Source organism: Schistocerca cancellata, chromosome 4 (assembly GCF_023864275.1).
Source record: "Schistocerca cancellata isolate TAMUIC-IGC-003103 chromosome 4, iqSchCanc2.1, whole genome shotgun sequence".
Lineage (NCBI taxonomy): Eukaryota > Metazoa > Arthropoda > Insecta > Orthoptera > Acrididae > Schistocerca > Schistocerca cancellata.
Window position 1 is genome coordinate 636,319,107 of NC_064629.1, and position 19,950 is coordinate 636,339,056.

The window sequence follows — 19,950 nt, forward strand, 5'->3', positions numbered from 1 at the left end:
AGTTTGTTTTCACAAAAGACACACAACGCACACCGCCGACGATTGCAGTACTGTGCAAATATTTTTAGTGTAATACAGATACAAAGACAAATGGGGTTAAGAAATGAAACGAAATGTAGTTACTCTGTAACGAGCCATCGCAGACCACGAATCGGTTGTGGAAAAATACAGAGAAAAAATCCCTCAATAGCCTGCGCAATTTTATCGGAGATGTTCGGGTACACCCAGCAGATCTACTACCTATAGACGAAAGTAAAAAAGTCGTTGTTACCTAGGACTTAAAAGTAATCAAGTTAATAATGTTATCTGCAAAGAAAACTTTTTAATATACATACAACCTGCCAAAAAAAAAAAAAAAAAAGTGAAGCACCCATAAAACATGGTAGGAACACAATCTAACTTCGTACACGTTCACGCAGTTGGCAGATTTGTAAATGATCAGAGTTGCAATCTGTGAGAGTTAAGAAGGATCAGTAGAGTTCATAAGTGTTGTTTAGTGTTGTTACGAGCTCTGCTAGTACATGTAAGAGGCATGAACCGTATCTGATGTTCATTTATTACTGGTTTTTCCGTCTTGAGTTTACTGCACTTTAATTAAAGACAATTTTCCACCAGACGCGTTTCGGTTTTATTTGTAAAGCATCTTCCGTGGTTATTATGCAAATTGGATACATATGTTTGTACATTTTTTGTTGTTTTAGATTAAAAACAGCGTTTTGTTTATGAAGTTTCTTATGGCGTTTTTCTACGTATTCTCCAAACAACTGCGACTTCCCTCCATTCTAGCAGTGGCAGATGTTGAAAGATTTCATTTCAGATATACGCTTGGCAGTTTTTGATATTCTGCAGTATCTGTTGCACTGCATTTTGGTTATTTTACACTTCACCTTTGTAAATCGAACTGAAGTTACCTGTGTTTCTAGTGCATGTTCCGAGCTTTGCCAACCTGTGAAACTACTTTGTTCATTATTTCATGCGTATTCATACGTGTGTGTGTGTGTGTGTGTGTGTGTGTGTGTGTGTGTGTGTGTGTGTTTGTTTGTGTGTGTGTGTGTGTGTGTGTGTGTGTGTGTCTGAGAGAGAGAGAGAGAGAGAGAAAGAAATTTGGAGAGGGTAGCGGGTTTCGCAGTTTGACAACGCTCGCAACCTGCACTAAAACAAATGAACAGACTAAGTACTGTAACACTGCACAGAGTGAGAAACACAAATAACTTCAATTCGATTTACAAGAGTAAAGTATAAAAAAAACTAAAAGCACAGCAATAAATACTGCAAAACGGCAATAACTGTCAAGTGTATATGTGAAATGAAATCCTTCAACACCAACCGCTGTTACCAGGGTGGGAAGAAGCAGTAGTTTGGAGAATATGTGAAGCAACATCATGAGTAACTTGCACTCCAACTTTATAAACAAAACGCTGTTTTTAATCTAAAACAACCAAAAATTTACATTCGTGTGTATCCAGTTTGTAGAATAACCACGGAATATCCTTTATAAATAAAAGCGAAACGCATCTGGTGTAAAATTCTCTTTAATTAAATTGCAGTAAGCTCAAGACGGAGAAATGGACAATCTAATAACTGATTTTGACAGCTGCTGCGGAAGATGGTCATGCAGGCAAACTTATCTAATTAATGTGGATTGATCACTCCGAAGGACACCGAGATGCCATGCAGTCGTGTGAGAAAGCATTTCAGCACCACTCACACTTTGGAAAATGACTCATCTGGCTGGCTAGTGAACTGCCGAAGATGCAGACTTGAAGCGCGTTCGGATATGACAGCGGCCCGATGCTGGACCGCATAATCGTCGTCAAGGTTTTAGTCAACCACATCTGACCACCACAACAGAGAATTGCCGTGTTGTGCACCGAGCACATCGTAACCCTTTCACATCTGTGCTTGCCATCCGAGAACAAGTAATGCACTGCCAGCAACATTCAGTGTCATCCCGCACCATAGGTAGCAGACTAACAGCAGTTGGACTAAGGAATTACGACCCCTGCATGGGCTGCCGTTAACCTCACAACACAAATGGCTGTGACAGGGAAGCGTGGACTGCTCATGAATGGTGTCGAATTGTGTTCAGGGATGAATCGCGGTTGTGCACTACCCTTGATGACCATCGTCGCTGAATAGGGCGGTGACCTGCAGAGAGGCCCCATTCTTCCAATGTTTTGAAGAGGCACAGTGGAGTTATGGCGTGGGGAGCCATGAGGTATGACTTCAGGTCACGACCGTTGGTGACTGAGGGAACTCCGACGCCACAGGAGACGCCCTGGACATTCTGCGTCCTCATGTGTTACCTCTCATACAGTATAGTGGTGGTGTTTTTAAACAGGACAATGCTCGTCCATACACGGCACGAGTATCTATAAATCGTCTGCATCATTTTGAGGTAACTCCCTGGCCAGTAAGATACCCCGATCTCTGCTCGATAGAACACACCCATATGCGGGACCAGCTCGAACGTCTACTCCGTCCCACTGCCAGTGCCCAGTATATCGAGGCCCAGTATAAGCTTGACTTATAGCAGAGAAACCTCGTTTACGACACCGTTTACTACAGAGTCATGCATATAGGTCAGAGAGGGTACTGTCTGATTCTTTGTGCTCGCCAGGGTAGCCGAGCGCGCTAATGCGGTTTTACAGATCCCGCTAGGTGAATACCGGGCTGGTTCCCATGCTCCGCCTCAGTTACATGACTCGCAGACTTTGAACACGTTCGCCCTATTCCATGGCTTACACTAGATGTTGACAGCTGGGGTACACTAAATCCGTCCCGGCGGTTCGGGGTGACGGCAGGAAGGGCATCCGGCCACCCTCTACAACTAACGCTGCCAAATCCACAGTGACATGGCCGACCCAGCGTTGAAGCGGGACAAAGGCCCCAAGAAGAAAGAATACTGTCTGATTCTTTGTAAATCTGACTCGATTTTGAAATCATTGAAATAACATTACATACACTTTCAAATCTTGAAGATTCATTTCCTCCTCCTTTTCTGGGTGCTTGACTTTTTTTTTCTCAAGCAATGTAACTGAAGTACACTTTTGTGAGACAGCCGCATTTTGCAGTATATCCTACGTGTCCTTACTAGTTGGTATTTTTCAGAAATCAGCAATATTCGACTGCCAGGTGCAAGGCAGCGTGGCGAGCAACTCGGCGAGCGTTACGGTGGAGGTGGTGAACAAGTCTGTGGTGGCGGTGTGCGCGGCGGAGGGGGCGCTGGGCGTGTGGTGGGCGGCGGCGGCGCCGGGCCAGCTGAGCGCCGTGCCCTGCCCCGCCACCCACGCGGGCCGCGCCGCCACCCGCCGCTGCGTCCTCACCGACACTCACCGCGCCTCCTGGCAGCGCCCCGACTTCTCGCAGTGCCGCCGGCCCGCGCTCGCCCACATCCACAAGAAGGTAACGAAAAGAAGTAACACTTCAAATGACATCCTACTTATCGGGCATTTACATACATCAGCTCACCGAAAAAACTGTCATCCTGCAAGGTGTTGCGACCTGCAGAACAGGGGTCGCTTTGTGAATAGGAAGCCAGACACGGAGTGTAGGTCAGTATCCTTACGCCTAGAGGCGTACATCAGTAAGGATACTGATGTAAAGCCCTACACCCCATTGTGCTATTCCCGCTTTGACTCCTGACAGGTAGACCTTCTATTCTCCAACTTCCTCTTCTTCCTCACCCCTTACCCGAATGTCACTAACAGCTAAAACGTCCAACCCCATCTTACTTGCGGCCTCTGCCAGCTCTGCCTTCTTCCCAGAGTAACCTCATTGATATTAATAGCTCCCCATCTCGTTACCATTCGTTTGTCGAGTCGTATCTTAGGAGACCCTGTCACTTAGAGGTGGGACTCCGTCACCTCCAAAGGTCCAAGACATTTTGCTCGGATTGTTGCCAGCATCATATTTAGAGTACCAGGGAAGCAGGTTGCTAGTCTTACTCGCCCCAGGTCCCATTGAGTTTTACCCCTAACAGTTGAGGGACTCGCCGGTGGATTTGGTAGTCTTTGCCGTCTGAGCATAAAGGTGACCACGACTCAGGATATGTCCGAGATGCCCAGCCTTATTCCAAAGTAACTGGTAACTCTGCTGTCAGGACCACTTAATTGGCCACTCATACGTTGCCAGTGGTTCATGAACTAGGACATGACGACAGGAACCCACACCATGAACCATATTGCGTCTATAAATAAACAAAATTTTTTTACAAAATAATCAATACGGTGGTATCTATGCCAGTCGTGCACTATGGTGATTCAAATCGTTCAAATGGCTCTGAGCACTATGGGACTTAACTTCTGAGGTCATCAGTCCCCTAGAACTTAGAACTACTTAAACCTAACTAACCTAAGGACATCACACACATCCATGCCCGAGGCAGGAGTCGAACCTGCGACCGTAGCGGTCGCGCGGTTCCAGACTGTAGCGCCTTTAACCGCTTGGCCACCCCGGCCGGCATGAACTATGGTGAGGACAGCTGGCTGTGGTCCTGTATATCGGTCGCTGTGAATACAAGGCCCTAGTCATCCACCCTAGATGGACCAGGGCTGCAGCAGTTGTTCACGAGTCGGCCAGCTGACTGCATGAACGTGCCACGCCTGGCTGTTGTGGAGATAACAGCTCGCCTATCATCCTAGATGATCCGTAGCACAGGAGGGCTGGCCACACGCTAGATCTCACGGTGGACAGCAATAACGACCATAGTTGTGGTATGTATAATGTTGGCTATGACTCGGTGTTGAAATCAGCATGCAGGCAGCAGGCAGACCATCATTGACCAGATTTTCGTGGTTTAACTGACACTCAATTGGCCATCATATTCTCTGGTTCTAGCGACAAGGACAGAAAGGGAGCACGACTGAATATGTTTTCGAGCTCTAAACGCCTTGTTGTTTAAAAGCCCGAGCTTGCGCCTATCACACAGTGGCGCTAGCTACACTCCTGGAAATGGAAAAAAGAACACATTGACACCGGTGTGTCAGACCCACCATACTTGCTCCGGACACTGCGAGAGGGCTGTACAAGCAATGATCACACGCACGGCACAGCGGACACACCAGGAACCGCGGTGTTGGCCGTCGAATGGCGCTAGCTGCGCAGCATTTGTGCACCGCCGCCGTCAGTGTCAGCCAGTTTGCCGTGGCATACGGAGCTCCATCGCAGTCTTTAACACTGGTAGCATGCCGCGACAGCGTGAACGTGAACCGTATGTGCAGTTGACGGACTTTGAGCGAGGGCGTATAGTGGGCATGCGGGAGGCCGGGTGGACGTACCGCCGAATTGCTCAACACGTGGGGCGTGAGGTCTCCAAAGTACATCGATGTTGTCGCCAGTGGTCGGCTGAAGGTGCACGTGCCCGTCGACCTGGGACCGGACCGCAGCGACGCACGGATGCACGCCAAGACCGTAGGATCCTACGCAGTGCCGTAGGGGACCGCACCGCCACTTCCCAGCAAATTAGGGACACTGTTGCTCCTGGGGTATCGGCGAGGACCATTCGCAACCGTCTCCATGAAGCTGGGCTACGGTCCCGCACACCGTTAGGCCGTCTTCCGCTCACGCCCCAACATCGTGCAGCCCGCCTCCAGTGGTGTCGCGACAGGCGTGAATGGAGGGACGAATGGAGACGTGTCGTCTTCAGCGATGAGAGTCGCTTCTGCCTTGGTGCCAATGATGGTCGTATGCGTGTTTGGCGCCGTGCAGGTGAGCGCCACAATCAGGACTGCATACGACCGAGGCACACAGGGCCAAACCCGGCATCATGGTGTGGGGAGCGATCTCCTACACTGGCCGTACACCACTGGTGATCGTCGAGGAGACACTGAATAGTGCACGGTACATCCAAACCGTCATCGAACCCATCGTTCTACCATTCCTAGACCGGCAAGGGAACTTGCTGTTCCAACAGGACAATGCACGTCCGCATGTATCCCGTGCCACCCAACGTGCTCTAGAAGGTGTAAGTCAACTACCCTGGCCAGCAAGATCTCCGGATCTGTCCCCCATTGAGCATGTTTGGGACTGGATGAAGCGTCGTCTCACGCGGTCTGCACGTCCAGCAGGAACGCTGGTCCAACTGAGGCGCCAGGTGGAAATGGCATGGCAAGCCGTTCCACAGGACTACATCCAGCATCTCTACGATCGTCTCCATGGGAGAATAGCAGCCTGCATTGCTGCGAAAGGTGGATATACACTGTACTAGTGCCGACATTGTGCATGCTCTGTTGCCTGTGTCTATGTGCCTGTGGTTCTGTCAGCGTGAACATGTGATGTATCTGACCCCAGGAATGTGTCAATAAAGTTTCCCCTTCCTGGGACAATAAATTCACGGTGTTCTTATTTCAATTTCCAGGAGTGTATATGGCCGCGTTTGCCCTCGTTTATCGTTTTCGTCAACGCTACTTGCCTCATTGTGCTAGTACAGGAATTATTCTGTATCGTCAAGATAGTGTCGTTCTGTCTAAATCTGACTTCGCAGTGGGACTCTTGCGTTGAAGGTGTGAAGTATTACTTCACACTACCACGTTATGTAGCACTGCGACGACTGCGTTTCTACGTTCCTCGCTCGGAGGTTGTGTAGCAATGTTCGCTTCATATCCTGATGTCTGTTACATCGATGGTATATCTTGTTAACATTCCAACTGGCACACTGCCGACGAGCTAGCCTGTTTTGTTCTAAGCTCGTTGGGTCCAGCTTCAAAATATTTAAGCATGTACAATAAAATTATTCTGCCGGACAACAAGGGCAACGGGATGGCAACATTTTGCAAGAAAACTGCAATCTCGAGCCGTTGTCTGAGACGACAAAGCCATTCTGGTGCCTGAAGTAAGTTGGGCGGGAGGGAGCAGGGCTATGGCCAACTACACAAAGCTACATACCACAGATGGCATATCCCACCAGCAGTGAGATTTCTTTTCTCCTCGTGGATGCCGTGACAAAACGAGTGTCATCCTTCCCTCCTTCTAGCCCCCCTCCCCAACCCCTTCCACAACCCTAGAGATGTGGGAGGTTTTGTATGAACTGTTGGGTCCAAAAATGGTTCAAATGGCTCTGAGCACTATGGGACTTAACATCTGTGGTCATCAGTCCCCTAGAACTGAGAACTACTTAAACCTAACTAACCTAAGGACATCACACACATCCATGCCCGAGGCAGGATTCGAACCTGCGACCGTAGCAGTCGCGCGGTTCCGGACTGAGCGCCTAGAACCGCTAGACCACCGCGGCCGGCAACTGTTGGGTCCCATAAGCCTAGTATAAATGTGTGGCCTGCATTCGGCAGTCAGGACATTGGCAACACTGTGGGTTGAGATCTACTTATTTGCCTTTAACGGAGTGAGAGGGAGAAAGTCTCCTAAATATTTGGCAGAAGTGATGGTGGAATGCAGTAGCAAGTCATTAAGGGTGCAAACAATTCCAAATAAAATTTAAGAACAGTTAATTTTTCAGTAGTTCATCCTTACTCAGAGAGGTGCCTCACAGTGGCTTTTTATCCATCAGTGATTAAACTAACACTCCAGCGACCCCCAGCTCCTGGGTACTATCTTTTACTATCAGAGACAAGTGCTTTGATAGTGACTCGTTCCAATGATTCCACCAAATTCTCAAATCAAGGCAAGATGAGAGTGCGAGATCCCACTTGTTACTTCTCATACACAGAAAACTAACAGCTACTCACGCAACTAGACTCTAAGAGAAAAGCGTAAGGTGGAACTTGTTCCTCTGTATATTCTGACATGCGGAAATACTATTACTCTTTGGTACTTCTAGAGACAAACTTTACAGAGCTCGTTGGTAACAGGCAGGCAACTCAGTGTAAGAACAGTGGCTGGCTCTTACTGGAAAATCAGTGCCTTCCTCAAATGCAATTACTCTTCTCGTACTTTACTGCAGTATCATCCAACTGTCACTTTACAGTGATGGTTCTCACCAACTCAGCTGCTACCTGATGATGACTGAGGCACCAACTGTGTGACTCACTCACTAACTCTCTCATTGCTTAACTCATCGGCTACTCCTGAGACTCCCCCAACTGCTGTTTATATTCTGTTTTCTCAGGATCTCATGCTTCCACTGAAGGTCCTTTCAATGATCAAAATCTTTCCAGAACCTCACCGAATAGTCTAGAAACGCCCCACCTGGGTCAGCATTTCCTCGTTTTGGCCTCAGTCAACTGCCCTTGCTGGGACCATTGCTTACAGCGCGTTGTCACCCTGACAGTGTCCGCGACTGCGGTAGGGTACCATATTCACCTGGGATGTGCTAATTTTTGTGCCCGCTTGCCCTGATTCCACATTCAGTGTGTCTCTCGAGTGCCGTGCCTATGCGTTACTATTTAATAAAGTCTCCATTGTTTTCATAGTGTCCATGACACTTCTCGTATCAGTAACATTTGACCTCTTATATTAATAAATAGCAAGGACAGAACAGAGAAACCGCGGGAAAAGATTATGACACGAAATACTGAATCTTAAATTACGAATTATTACCTCAGTGAGTGACATACATGAATAAGAAGTTCGAAAATTAAAAAATACTCATATTAAAGGGAGATGTGTATTTATATGAATATAATATAACAGTATTTGCAACAAGGGGAGGGAGCCTGACTTCTGGTGGGAGGTCTGGCGAACGCCTATTGGCTCAATTCAAAATCGAGAAGTTAAATACGATGCAGAAGCCAGCCCGCTAAAATCATTGGGCATCACTTCACTCTTAGCTGCGTCTGTCAGAGGAAGGACATGCCCTAGCTGCTCCGTGAGATAGGCCGAGTGCATCAGAAGCTGGCTAAAACTTTTATGGATGATTGATATTTTGTTCACAGTTTGCTGCTATTTATTTGCTTGTTTCATTGCTACTAAGTTTTTTGACAGTACATGGTATTCAATTCATTTCAGTTAAATAGCGATGAATTTTTACCATGTATGAAAGGGTTATCACAACTCGTAAGTTCCATCAGTTGACGATATATGTTTAGAAGATTTCATTCACTGGTATGATAAATACAATGGGACTTTTTTTCCTTTCTATGTAGTAAAACCTAGTGGCGACCCTGTTATACAATATTTAATTTATTTTTGTCATATTCTAAAGGCACCAGTTGACTCGCAACGAGGCTTTAGTTTAATTATAATGAATCAAAGTGTTGGACAGTGCGTAAATGAAATGAAGGTGATAAGATAGTAAAGGAGCTGGTACTGTGAAATGCAATAATCAATCAACCTACAAGAAACCACATGACTCAGCTATTCCCTTAAAAGATCATATTGGAATGTATATAGGTTATGACTACATGTGGAGGAACTGAGATTACTAGCTCACTGAAGATCTTGGAGCTTGTGTTTACAATAAACTTTTTGAATTACTTTACGATTCCACTTAAAGTAGTTACACCTTACACAGAAAGAACGACACCTGTGGGAAGAGAATTAAAGGAGGACCGGTCATCTTCATAAATGATGCACATTATTCTACTCTTCTCCCCCTGTTAATCTTAGCCGACAAGCAGCTGCCGTCACCACGCTTGTGCATTTTTTGGTAAGTATACGTTCCCCTTTCCAGCACTGTCAGTACACACACACACACACACACACACACACACACACACACACACACTCAGTTTCTTCCAGAAACCAAAGTAACGAACACAATTTTAAATTTCCATCATGCAATGAGGTGACATGGCCTCATAATTGACAAACCTTACTGGTTCCTACACCTGAGGGACCTGAGAACAAGGTTCCTTACAACTCTCGTAATTTACCTCAACAAATGTGAATGGGCATAACTAGTTTAGGCTGCAATTTTATAGAGCATTTGTGTAGTCCTGGCTTGGTTATAGTTGAATAGTGTACAGAACTGCTGACCATTCTACCTGAAGATCTTCGTTGTAGTCCACCTTGAAAGAATCAGACTGGCCACAGCGCATTTAGGACTAGTCCCGTCCCCAGCCTCTGTGTTGACAGCAAGGTGGCATCACATTACATCAGGTGGAAACTCTTCATGGTCCGACAAGCATATACGATCTATTCCCTGCCACAAACATCTGTGTGTCACATCGTTGTTTGACAATCAAAGGAGCATCTCAGAATAACCGTTTGCGCTTCAAAAGACTTCTTACGATTCGGACAATAGCTATGCTTTAGAAACTAGTATGGCAAGTATTAATGTTTTACAATGATGTTGGAGCAAATAAGTCTCCTGATTCTTAGGAAGACCAGAGCTATTTTACATTTGACGGTTTTAGAAAAGAAAATACTCGTAAGTTTTCTGGTTCACCCCTTCGCAATATTTTAGGCTGGTGGATCTTAGAATTTTCTCAAAACCATTATAAAGATAAAATGATCTTATCAGCTCATTAGTGGTCGTTGAGTCATAAGAGCTCAATTAGCAATAGCATTCGTTAGTCAGGAAAATGCTCTTACAGAAGTTGATCGTGGAGACTCAATGGCGTGAAAAAAAAAAAAAAAAAACCCTAGGCGGCGGTTGCCAGCCCAATACAGGATACTTTGGCTTCGTTGGCCATGGCGGCTCAGGGACGATGGAGAGGATAGCTGCCTCAGCAAAGTACGAGTAGCAGCGGCTAGTGTCGTTGCAGACGCGAGACTGACGTCAGTATCCAGCAGGCAGTAGGCGCGCGTGTTGGGCAACTGGACGCTCCGTTGGCTCGTAGATCAGCAGCAAGTGAATGATTCGGCTAGACGTATTACACAGCTGCCTAGCCCGTATGGGACTGATACCTGGCTCGGAGTATGTCTCGGCACAGGCGGTAGATGAAGACGAGGTACTTCTCAGGTCTGAGCGGCGAGTATTTGTAGTGACTCTGTCCAACTTTGTTGTGACAGGGTGACGTAAGGGACCAATGCAGCACAGCATGAGGAAATTTAGCTCGCAACTGCGAAGGTCTGGGGACTTGCACCATGCTGTTTCAGCGATATTCAACTTCGAGCTACAGGATTTCACAGTCGGCTAGCTTACCCACCATACTACTGGTTGCGAAGTGTTGCTACAGCACAGAGATATGAGATAGTTTAAAAAATAGACAAGGAAGCCAGTTTGGGCTGTATCACAGAAAAAAATTCTTAATTTTTGAGCCTTGTGTTAATCTGTTGGGAGGAACGGTGACTGGAAATGTCAGATAATAAGCTGATGCCAATAAAACCAAACATCTGGCCTTGGTGTACCTCCTTTAAGACTAGGGCATTGTCCCTTGACCCTTATATTTCTATTCCGGCGGGAGACATAGCACTTTCCAATGCTTGTGGCAGATGCATTTCAGTTCGACACATTTTAATAGGGTGTGTTTTGTATTCTGACGAGAAGACAACAGTAAATGTAAGTATTGACCCATCCTCTATCTTAGCTCATAGTTAACTGAGAGTACCACGTTTCAGTACAGTTGTACTAAATGCTAAGACTGCTCTGATGACCACAATGCTTAAATTGGTGTTGTCCTACTGTAGGGTCTATCCTCTTCCTTCATTAGACATATAACTGACACACACAGCCAGTCACATGGGGTAACTGTGATCTAACGAGGACACCGAAACAGCGGCACAATTTGGATTTTCTTACATACGTGGTGTCCTAGACTATAAGGGTCAATATTGTGTGAATAAACAGCCGGAAAAAAAATTAGTTGACCTGCAAAGACGATCTCGATTTTGATCCTATGATGGCATATGTGCCCTAGGGGATAGTAGGTATATTTATAACGGTTTCAACTTCGTCCGTAAACAAATACCGTAGTGGCACAGCTGCCAGAGCACCATCTGTATCTATACTTTAATAGGCTCAGTGTATTCCAAACGTGTGAAGCAGGCAGGCAACCATGCCACAGAGACGCATCGAGTTTGAAAGGGATCAAATTGTGGCCCTCCGAGTGGCGGGAAGGTTCTTTCGCAGGATTGCTACATAAGTCCTGCTTCACTTGTGCAATGATGCTGGTATCAGTTGCGGCGTGAACATTCTCAACCTGTAGACGAGATTCTGGACGTCCACGCAGTACAGACGCCCTCCAGGATCGTGATATTGTAAGGGCAGCAGTGGGATATTGTACACCTACTACAGCACTGACAAGAGGACTTGTGAGCCCGGATGTGTCAACACGAACTGTTGCGAACCGGCTACTTGTAGTGGGACTACGCACACGTCTAGCCCGTCTTCCACTCACGCCACTGCGTCGACATGCACGGCTGGACTGGTGGATCAGAGGATCACTCGGAAGATGGAATGGTGTGCCTTGGTCTTCAGCGATTAAAGCAGATTCTGCCTGCACGAAAGTGATGGTCGTTTGCGCATCTGAATTAGACCTGGTGAGCGCTGTCTCGTAGAATGCATTCGTCCAAGACACAGTGGCCTTATGGTCTCGGGTGTGGTAAGTTAAAACTATTCCTCATCTCTGCTGCTGCTCGACGGGACTCTAACCAGCGCTCAGTACGTGCAGGATCTCGTTAGACCCGTTCTTTTGCCGTTCTTGAAACAGGAAGGTGATGTGTTGTTCCAACAGGATAATGCTCGTCCACACACTGTCCGTGAAACTCAACGTGCTCTTCAAGACGTGCAGCAACTTCCCTTGCCGGCACGATCTCGGCATTTGTTTCCAATCGAGCAAGTGTGGGGTATGATGGGAAGAGAAGTGACTTATGCGACTCGTCAGCCAACAGCTCTTACAGAATTACGTGAATAGGACGATCAGGCGTGGAATTACGTATCCCAGGACACTACTCGCCATCTGCACGACTGACGGGATGCCAGAGTCAGCGTCTGCGCTGCCGCCCGTGAAGGCTACAGCACATACTGATATGGCTGTTTAAGCATGGGTCGATACCTGGTACCTCAGAACCACTTCTGCTATTAATCTGTAAATGTAATTATTGCATGTACTCCATATGCACTGTTGCAACAATAAATCTTTTGTGAATTGGAAACATCTAAAACAGTGTATCAACTCTTTTTTCTGGCAGTGTAGTAATGCACCATAAAAAACTTGAAGATAAGGAACTAATGATCGAAAATGATTATTTAGTTTTTATTGACATACACAGCTTACACCTTACACCAGCAACATAAGGTAGTAGTAATTGTTAAAAGTAATGGCTGCTGGGCTGAAAACATTCATTACAACACAATCCATTGGTAGGCTATTGGATCAAAATAATATGGTCCCATGGCTTATGCAAGTTGTTTATGATATGGGTGTAGCTGCTACAGTATTTTCCAAACTGTTTTCTTCAGAGCGCACATGTCACAAGAAAGATGATGAGCCCTTACTTATAACTTTTGTTCTCACACAATTTAGCACCGTCTCCTCAAATTCTACTGTACGAGTAATTCCTTCTCGAGAATATTGCGCAGCAGCCTATGACGTGAATAATCCAGTTTCTAGTATATGTCTTTCTTTCAATTAGTATGCCACTGGTTGAGAAGCTTTGCTCCAGGCATCATGTGTGCAAGTTCCTGTAAGGAGAAATACCCATCTTCAGTAACTAGTCATGAACTCTGTAAAGAGAAAAAGTTACAACGGGGCTTTGAGCAAGAGATGGAGGCACCAGGATGAAAATCAGACCACGCTGGAATCAACCAGCTCTGGTCAGCGAGGGAGGACCTCTCCCTCTTCTGTATCACAGCCTTCCACGTGACGAAACCAGACCAGTAACCAGGATGTAACACAGCCCGATCTGCTGCCAGCTACGACAGCTGGTCATTGCCTTCATTCCAAATAATTCGGCGTCACACACAAACGCCGCGACTCCCGCAAAGTTAGCGGGGAGCAGCAGCATTTAAACCCTCTCTAACCAGCCTGTCAGCACTCAAACAGCTGATCAGTTATGCGGGGCCTATGCTACTCAATGCTGTGCCGATGTTGAAAACGTAACTATCACTGCTGGGACACACACCACTGCCTGCCACCCATGGGTACCAGGGCAGTCCCGCATTTGCTACATTCCGAGGAGTACGATGTGAGAACTCACCCATCCCTGTCCTCGCCATAGTATATACAGAAGAGCTCTGTGTCTGAACACTGGATGAGGTCTGATATTCTCACAGCAACCGCCAGCAGCCTCTCCATCTCCGGCCAGAGTGCCCGGAAATACGGCAATGCAGCAGCAGCGGTGGCTACAAGGGCACACAGTCAGCAGCCACGGGCCGGCGCACTGGGAAATGCCGTGATATTCACCTCGCCCGTCGTCGTTACTTGCAGTTCCAAGTCAGTGATTGTAAAGGACCCGGAGTAAAGAAGCTATGGTAACGCTGATCGAACCTTCTTCTGCTGCACATTTCATCCTTTTTCAGTAGACGATTAAAATCCACACTAAGGCATTCTAGACATCCTGTTATAACTGCAAAGAGCGATAAACTCCACCTTGGTCGCTTGCATGTGATTTTCCATTGTTTTTTGAGGTTGCGCCACCCACGCAGCAGGTAGTTTTGCTACGGAACATAAGCGGCTTTCATACACATATCTCACACACGTAACTTATTCAAGATATTGTGCTAATTGAGGTATACATTTCCGTCCATTGGTTCCTTATCTCAGAAATACTCAATGTGGGATTCCTTATCGTCCATATTATTTGTATGCAAAACGTTTGACACATCCAACGTAAACTCAGTGCCAGAAGTCAGAAAATCGTGAAGTGACCGTCTAGGGACCACCTTCTAGAGTGTCGCAAAGTCAATGAACCATACCGTTTTACATCGGCGATAAACCATCCACGTACACTGGCAAGCCAAAAGATTATGACCATAGACTGGAGGCCGCATGTTGGCGTTGCAGGCACATAACGCGATAAGGAAAATACGCTATGTGATCAAAAGTATCCGGACACCCACAAAAACATACGTTTTTCGTATTAGGTGCATTGTGCTGCCACCTACTGACAGGTACTCCGTATCAGCGACCTCAGTAGTCATTATATATAGTGAGAGAGCAGAATGAGGCGCTCTGCATAACTCACGGACTTCGAACGTGGTCAGGTGATTGGATGTCACTTGTGTCATACGTCTGTACGCGAAATTTTCACGCTCCTAAACATCCCTAGGTCCTTTGTTTCCGATGTGATAGTGATGTGGAAACGTGAAGGGACACGTACAGCACAAAAGCGTACAGGCCGATCTCGTCTTTTGACTGACAGAGACAGCCAACAGCTGAAGACAGTCGTAATGTGTAATAGGCAGACATCTATCTACACCATCACACAGGAATTCCAAACTGCATTAGGATCCACTAAAAATACTATGACAGTATGTTGGAGGTGAGAAAACTTAGTTTTCATGATCGAGCGGCTGCTCATAAGCCACACATTACGCTAGTAAATGCCAAACGACGCCTCGCTTGGCGTAACGAGCGTAAACATTGGACGATTGGACCGTGGAAAAACGGTGTGTGGAGTGACGAATCACGGTACACAATGTGGCGATCCGATGGCAGGGTGTGGGTATGGCGAATGACCAGTGAACGTCATCTGCCAGCGTGTGTAGTGTCAACAGTAAAATTCGGAGGCGGTGGTGTTACGGTGTGGTCGCGTTTTTCATAGAGGGGGCTTGCACGCCTTGTTGTTTTGCGAGGCACTATCACAGCACAGGCCTAAACTGATGTTTTAAGCACCATCTTGGTTCCCACTGTTGAAGAGCAATTCGGGGATGGCGATTCCATTTTTCAACACGATCTAGCACCTGTTCATAATGCACGCCCTGTGGCGGAGTGGTTACATGACAGTAAGATTCCTGTAATGGACTGGCCTGCACAGAGTCCTGAACCGAATCCTTTGGGATGTTTAGAACGCCAGTTTCGTGGCAGGCCTCACCGACCGACATCGGTACCTCTCCTCAGTGCAGCAATCCGTGAAGAATGGGCTGCCACTCCCCAAGAAACCTTCCAGCACTTCATTGACCGTATGCCGTCGAGAGTGAAAGCTGTCATCAGGGCTAAGGTTGGGCCAACTCGATACTGAATTCCAGCATAACCGATGGAGGGCGCCACGAACTTGTAAGTCATTTTCAGCCATGTGTCCAGATACTTTCGATCACATAGTGTAAATAAGCAGCGCAGAGACGAGAATCTTTCTAGCGATGATACGGATCCCAAATGGAATAATTAACTCACGCAGGCTACTTTGACGAAGGGTAGTTTGTTACAGTATGGCGGCTGGAAACGATCTCGGAAACGGCGAAACTGCTCGGCTGTTCGTGTTGTACCACCGTGTCGATCTATGTAAAGTAGTTGAAGGACGGTGATGTGTGGCAGGTGAATGGTCTGACGTCAGAGTAAAAAACTGGTCAGGTACAAGTGTTTCAGAATGTACCGCTCAGAGCACATTGTTGAACACAGGGCTCAGCAGCAGATGAATCCTACGCCTTCCAATGTTGAATCAAAGACATTGTCAATTATGATTGCATCGGCGACAGGATCATCGAAATTGGCCGATGGATAAATAGACATGCGTCATTTAATTAGATGAATCGCGTTTCTTGATACACCAGGTCGAGGGTAGTGACCGGATATAACATCGTCTGGGCGAACAGATGCGGCACGGCACAGACATAGCCTGGTGAGGAATGGTGTTATGCTATTGGAGACATTCACCTGAGCTCCCATGGGATCTGTGATTGTAATCAAAGGTAGCTGCATACTACGTGAACATTATTGCGGACCACCTGCATCCCTTCTTGCTTGATATCTTTCCTGATGGCGATGGCACTTTCCAGTATGATAATTGCCCGTGTTACAAAGCCAATATTGGTGCCACAGTGGTTTAAAGGGAATGACAGTGAACTCACGTGGATGTCTTGGCCAAAAAATTCACCTGATCGGAACCTGATGGAAGACGTCCGACACGCTATCGTGGGCCAGCTCCGTGCCCACAAACTGTTGACCTGTACTTTCCACGGCTTGCATGATTTGTGCGTAGACCTCTGGAAAGCCACCAAGGACTTGTCGACTGCATGCTACGCACAATCACTGCTGCACTGCGTTTCAGGATTGGTCCAACACGCTATTAACCATGATGTTATTATGTTTTGGCTAATCACTGTATATCTACTGCAGTAGTCTTTGGTAATATCAACGCCTGAACTTGATTTTATTTGAAATTTTAAGAACTAACATAGTATATGTTTCCGACATTTTTAACTACCTTATCTCCATGTACCAGGTGTTTCATTTACCATATATGCCCTGTATCTGGTACGATGTTGTGCAGGAAACAAGACCAGGAAGGCAGGCACCGCACGTCATCGACTCCCCAGCCTGTTCGTCAGACTCCTGCAAGTCTCGTATCAGTTTTAGCCAAGCCCCTTGGTCAGGAGTCAGAGAAAGTCGTTGCGCCAATTAACACTTCCCACTGATTCGTCAATAACATCTGCACACAGAGTTGCGTACAGACTCAAACTAAAGCCTTACAAAATAACAGTAGCACATCGACTGCCAATTCAGATAGTGTTGCTCGGTGCCACTACTGCAACTGGTGTTACAGACTGAGCATGATGGAGACGTTAATCGTGATATGCTGTTTTCCTCTGATGCAGGCTACATTTAGCTGTGTGCATAAACTTCCAGAAGAGCTGACACTGGAATTTGAAAATTCTCATCAACTACATCAACAGCCTGTGCATGATATGAAAACAGGATTTTGGTGTGCAATTACTGCACCGATCTTTTTCCAAGAAATCGTAGCGTCTTATAGCCTGCAACCTCTTTGTTTTCAGAAACTAACAGATAACGGAACGACAGTCGATTATTTCTTGCAGGCCACCACAATCGCACTCAGTTTCCATCAGTCTGTGACAGCATTAAGAAGTTCTATTAGTAATATGAATTATCCTCGTAATACTGGCACAGATGCTTTAGCGATGTGTGCTCTGGCAGCACTGATCTCGAGCTATAGGATCTGACTGGTCAGTTGATGGACTACCGTTACTTTGTAAGGTCTTCTCAGGTTGAGTTTATATACAGCTACGTGAACAATTGCTATTGATATACCAGTCAGTTGTGCTAAATGCCAAAGGATTTTCTCGGACATCTTTCCGAGGACGATACTAAATCGTCTAATTCAGCTAAACCCGATACGACACCTGCCAGTCTGAGAAAGGGAGCGAGAGGTACATTATCTGGTCAAAAGTTAGTGGGCATTAATAAGGGGAGTGTCCTCCCTCCGCCTTTATAACTTCGTGAACCCTACTGGAGACGGATTCAACAAGGTGTTTCAATGTCTGTTAAAGAATGGCAGCCCGTTCTTCTTCAAGAGATGATACCAGAGAAGGTAATGATGTTTGATGATGATGTTTAGTTTGTGGGGCGCTCAGCTGCGCGGTTATCAGCGCCCGTATAAATTCCCAACCTTTGCTCAGTCCAAATTTGCCACTTTCATGAATTATGATGAAATAATGAGGACAAAATAATGATTCCTCGCCGGGAATCGAACCCGGGTCCCCGTGCTCGGGAAGCGAGAACGCGACCGTGAGATCACGAGCTGCGGACTAACGACATTTGACGCTGGGATCTGGAACGATGTCGACGTTCTGGCTCATCCCAAAGGTGTTCCATTGGCTTCAGGTGGGGAAAATGGGCAAATCAGTCAAATTCAGGAATGTTATTGTTCAAATGCTGCTTTATGACATGAGCGTTTGTCATGCTGATATAAACAATCATCGTCTCCGAACTGTTCCTCTAGTGTATGCAACACACAATGCTGTAAAATGTGTTCATATCCTTTCGCATTTCGCGTTTTCTTAACCACAATAAGGGGACCACACACTAACGACGATAAAAACCACATACAGTAATACCACCTTCTCTGTGCTTCACTATTGGCACTACACGTGATGGTAGGTAGTGTACTCGAGCCACTCGCCAAATACAAAGTTTCCCATTGGACTGCCAGAGGAAATAGCGTGATCCATCACTCCAAATCACTCGTTTTCAATCCTTCATTTTCCAGTCGCGTCGCCCTTCACATTGCCTCAATCGTCGCTTGGCAGCGACTACAGAAATGTGCGGCTTATGAGGAGCTGATCGATCGTTGTACGCCATTCCTTTTACCTCTCTCTGCACAGTCGTTGTGTTAGCTGGACTGTTGGTAACTCTTTGGAACCACAAGTGATTCCTACCGCTGACTTCGCGCTATTTTTACAACCATCCCTCGCAAAACTAGTACTTGAGGTCTGCCTGGCCTTGATTTACCTATGGGCGTCCCTTCGCATTGCCATTTGACACCCACAGTCATTTCCTTGGGCAGCTTTAGAAGGGTTGAAATGTCCCTTTTGGATCTATTAGTTAGGTGACATCCAATGAGTATTCCACATACGAAGTCAACGAGTTCTCCTCATCGACCAATTCTGCCGTTATTTCCTCTCTACTGGTAAGTGTAACGACAGGAATCCGCCTTCCTGGTATATGTCCCCGCACAACGTCGGGGCCGTACATGGCACATCCTGCATTTCAGTATGCCACTGAAGACAAAGATAACAACCACTCACAATCTCCTATACAGTTCAATCTGGCATGCATTTAAGTGCCTTCTGGATATTCGTGTGAAGAGTGTTAGGGTTTTTGTCGTTCAGTCCACACCATCATATTCATGTTCAGTTGGATATATATCACATAGGTCTGGGGAGTGAGGGGATTTTAGTCGCGTGATATCCTCATGAAAGAAGAATTCGTACATCCTATATGGGCTATGAGTATGATCTACTAGACAGAAACCAGGTCCGTATGTACCATGAAATTGTCGCACATACCATTGAAGGATGTCGTCTCTACAAACCGTACCATCATAGAATGCGTAGGAAACACGTGCTGTGGAGATTTCTTCTAAACTCGGTGCCATCCCAGACTAAAACACTGGTAACGCCATATCTGTCCCGTTCCGCAATATAGTCTGGATAGTATCGTGTCCCATGTGTACACCAGATGAAAATATGGCTATAAACAGTCACCAGCC

The 19,950-nt window shown here is 46.4% G+C and overlaps 1 protein-coding gene across 1 annotated transcript in view; it reads left to right on the forward strand.

Moving 5' to 3' along the window:
- The window catches only part of LOC126184357 (adhesion G protein-coupled receptor L4), a 443,528-nt gene that overhangs the window by 263,611 nt on the left and 159,967 nt on the right, over positions 1-19,950 (forward strand). Inside the window, exons 5-6 of the mRNA XM_049926737.1 lie at positions 3,112-3,206; positions 14,057-14,216. Coding sequence (XP_049782694.1) covers positions 3,112-3,206; positions 14,057-14,216 — 255 coding nt within the window. The remainder of the gene's footprint in view (positions 1-3,111; positions 3,207-14,056; positions 14,217-19,950) is intronic.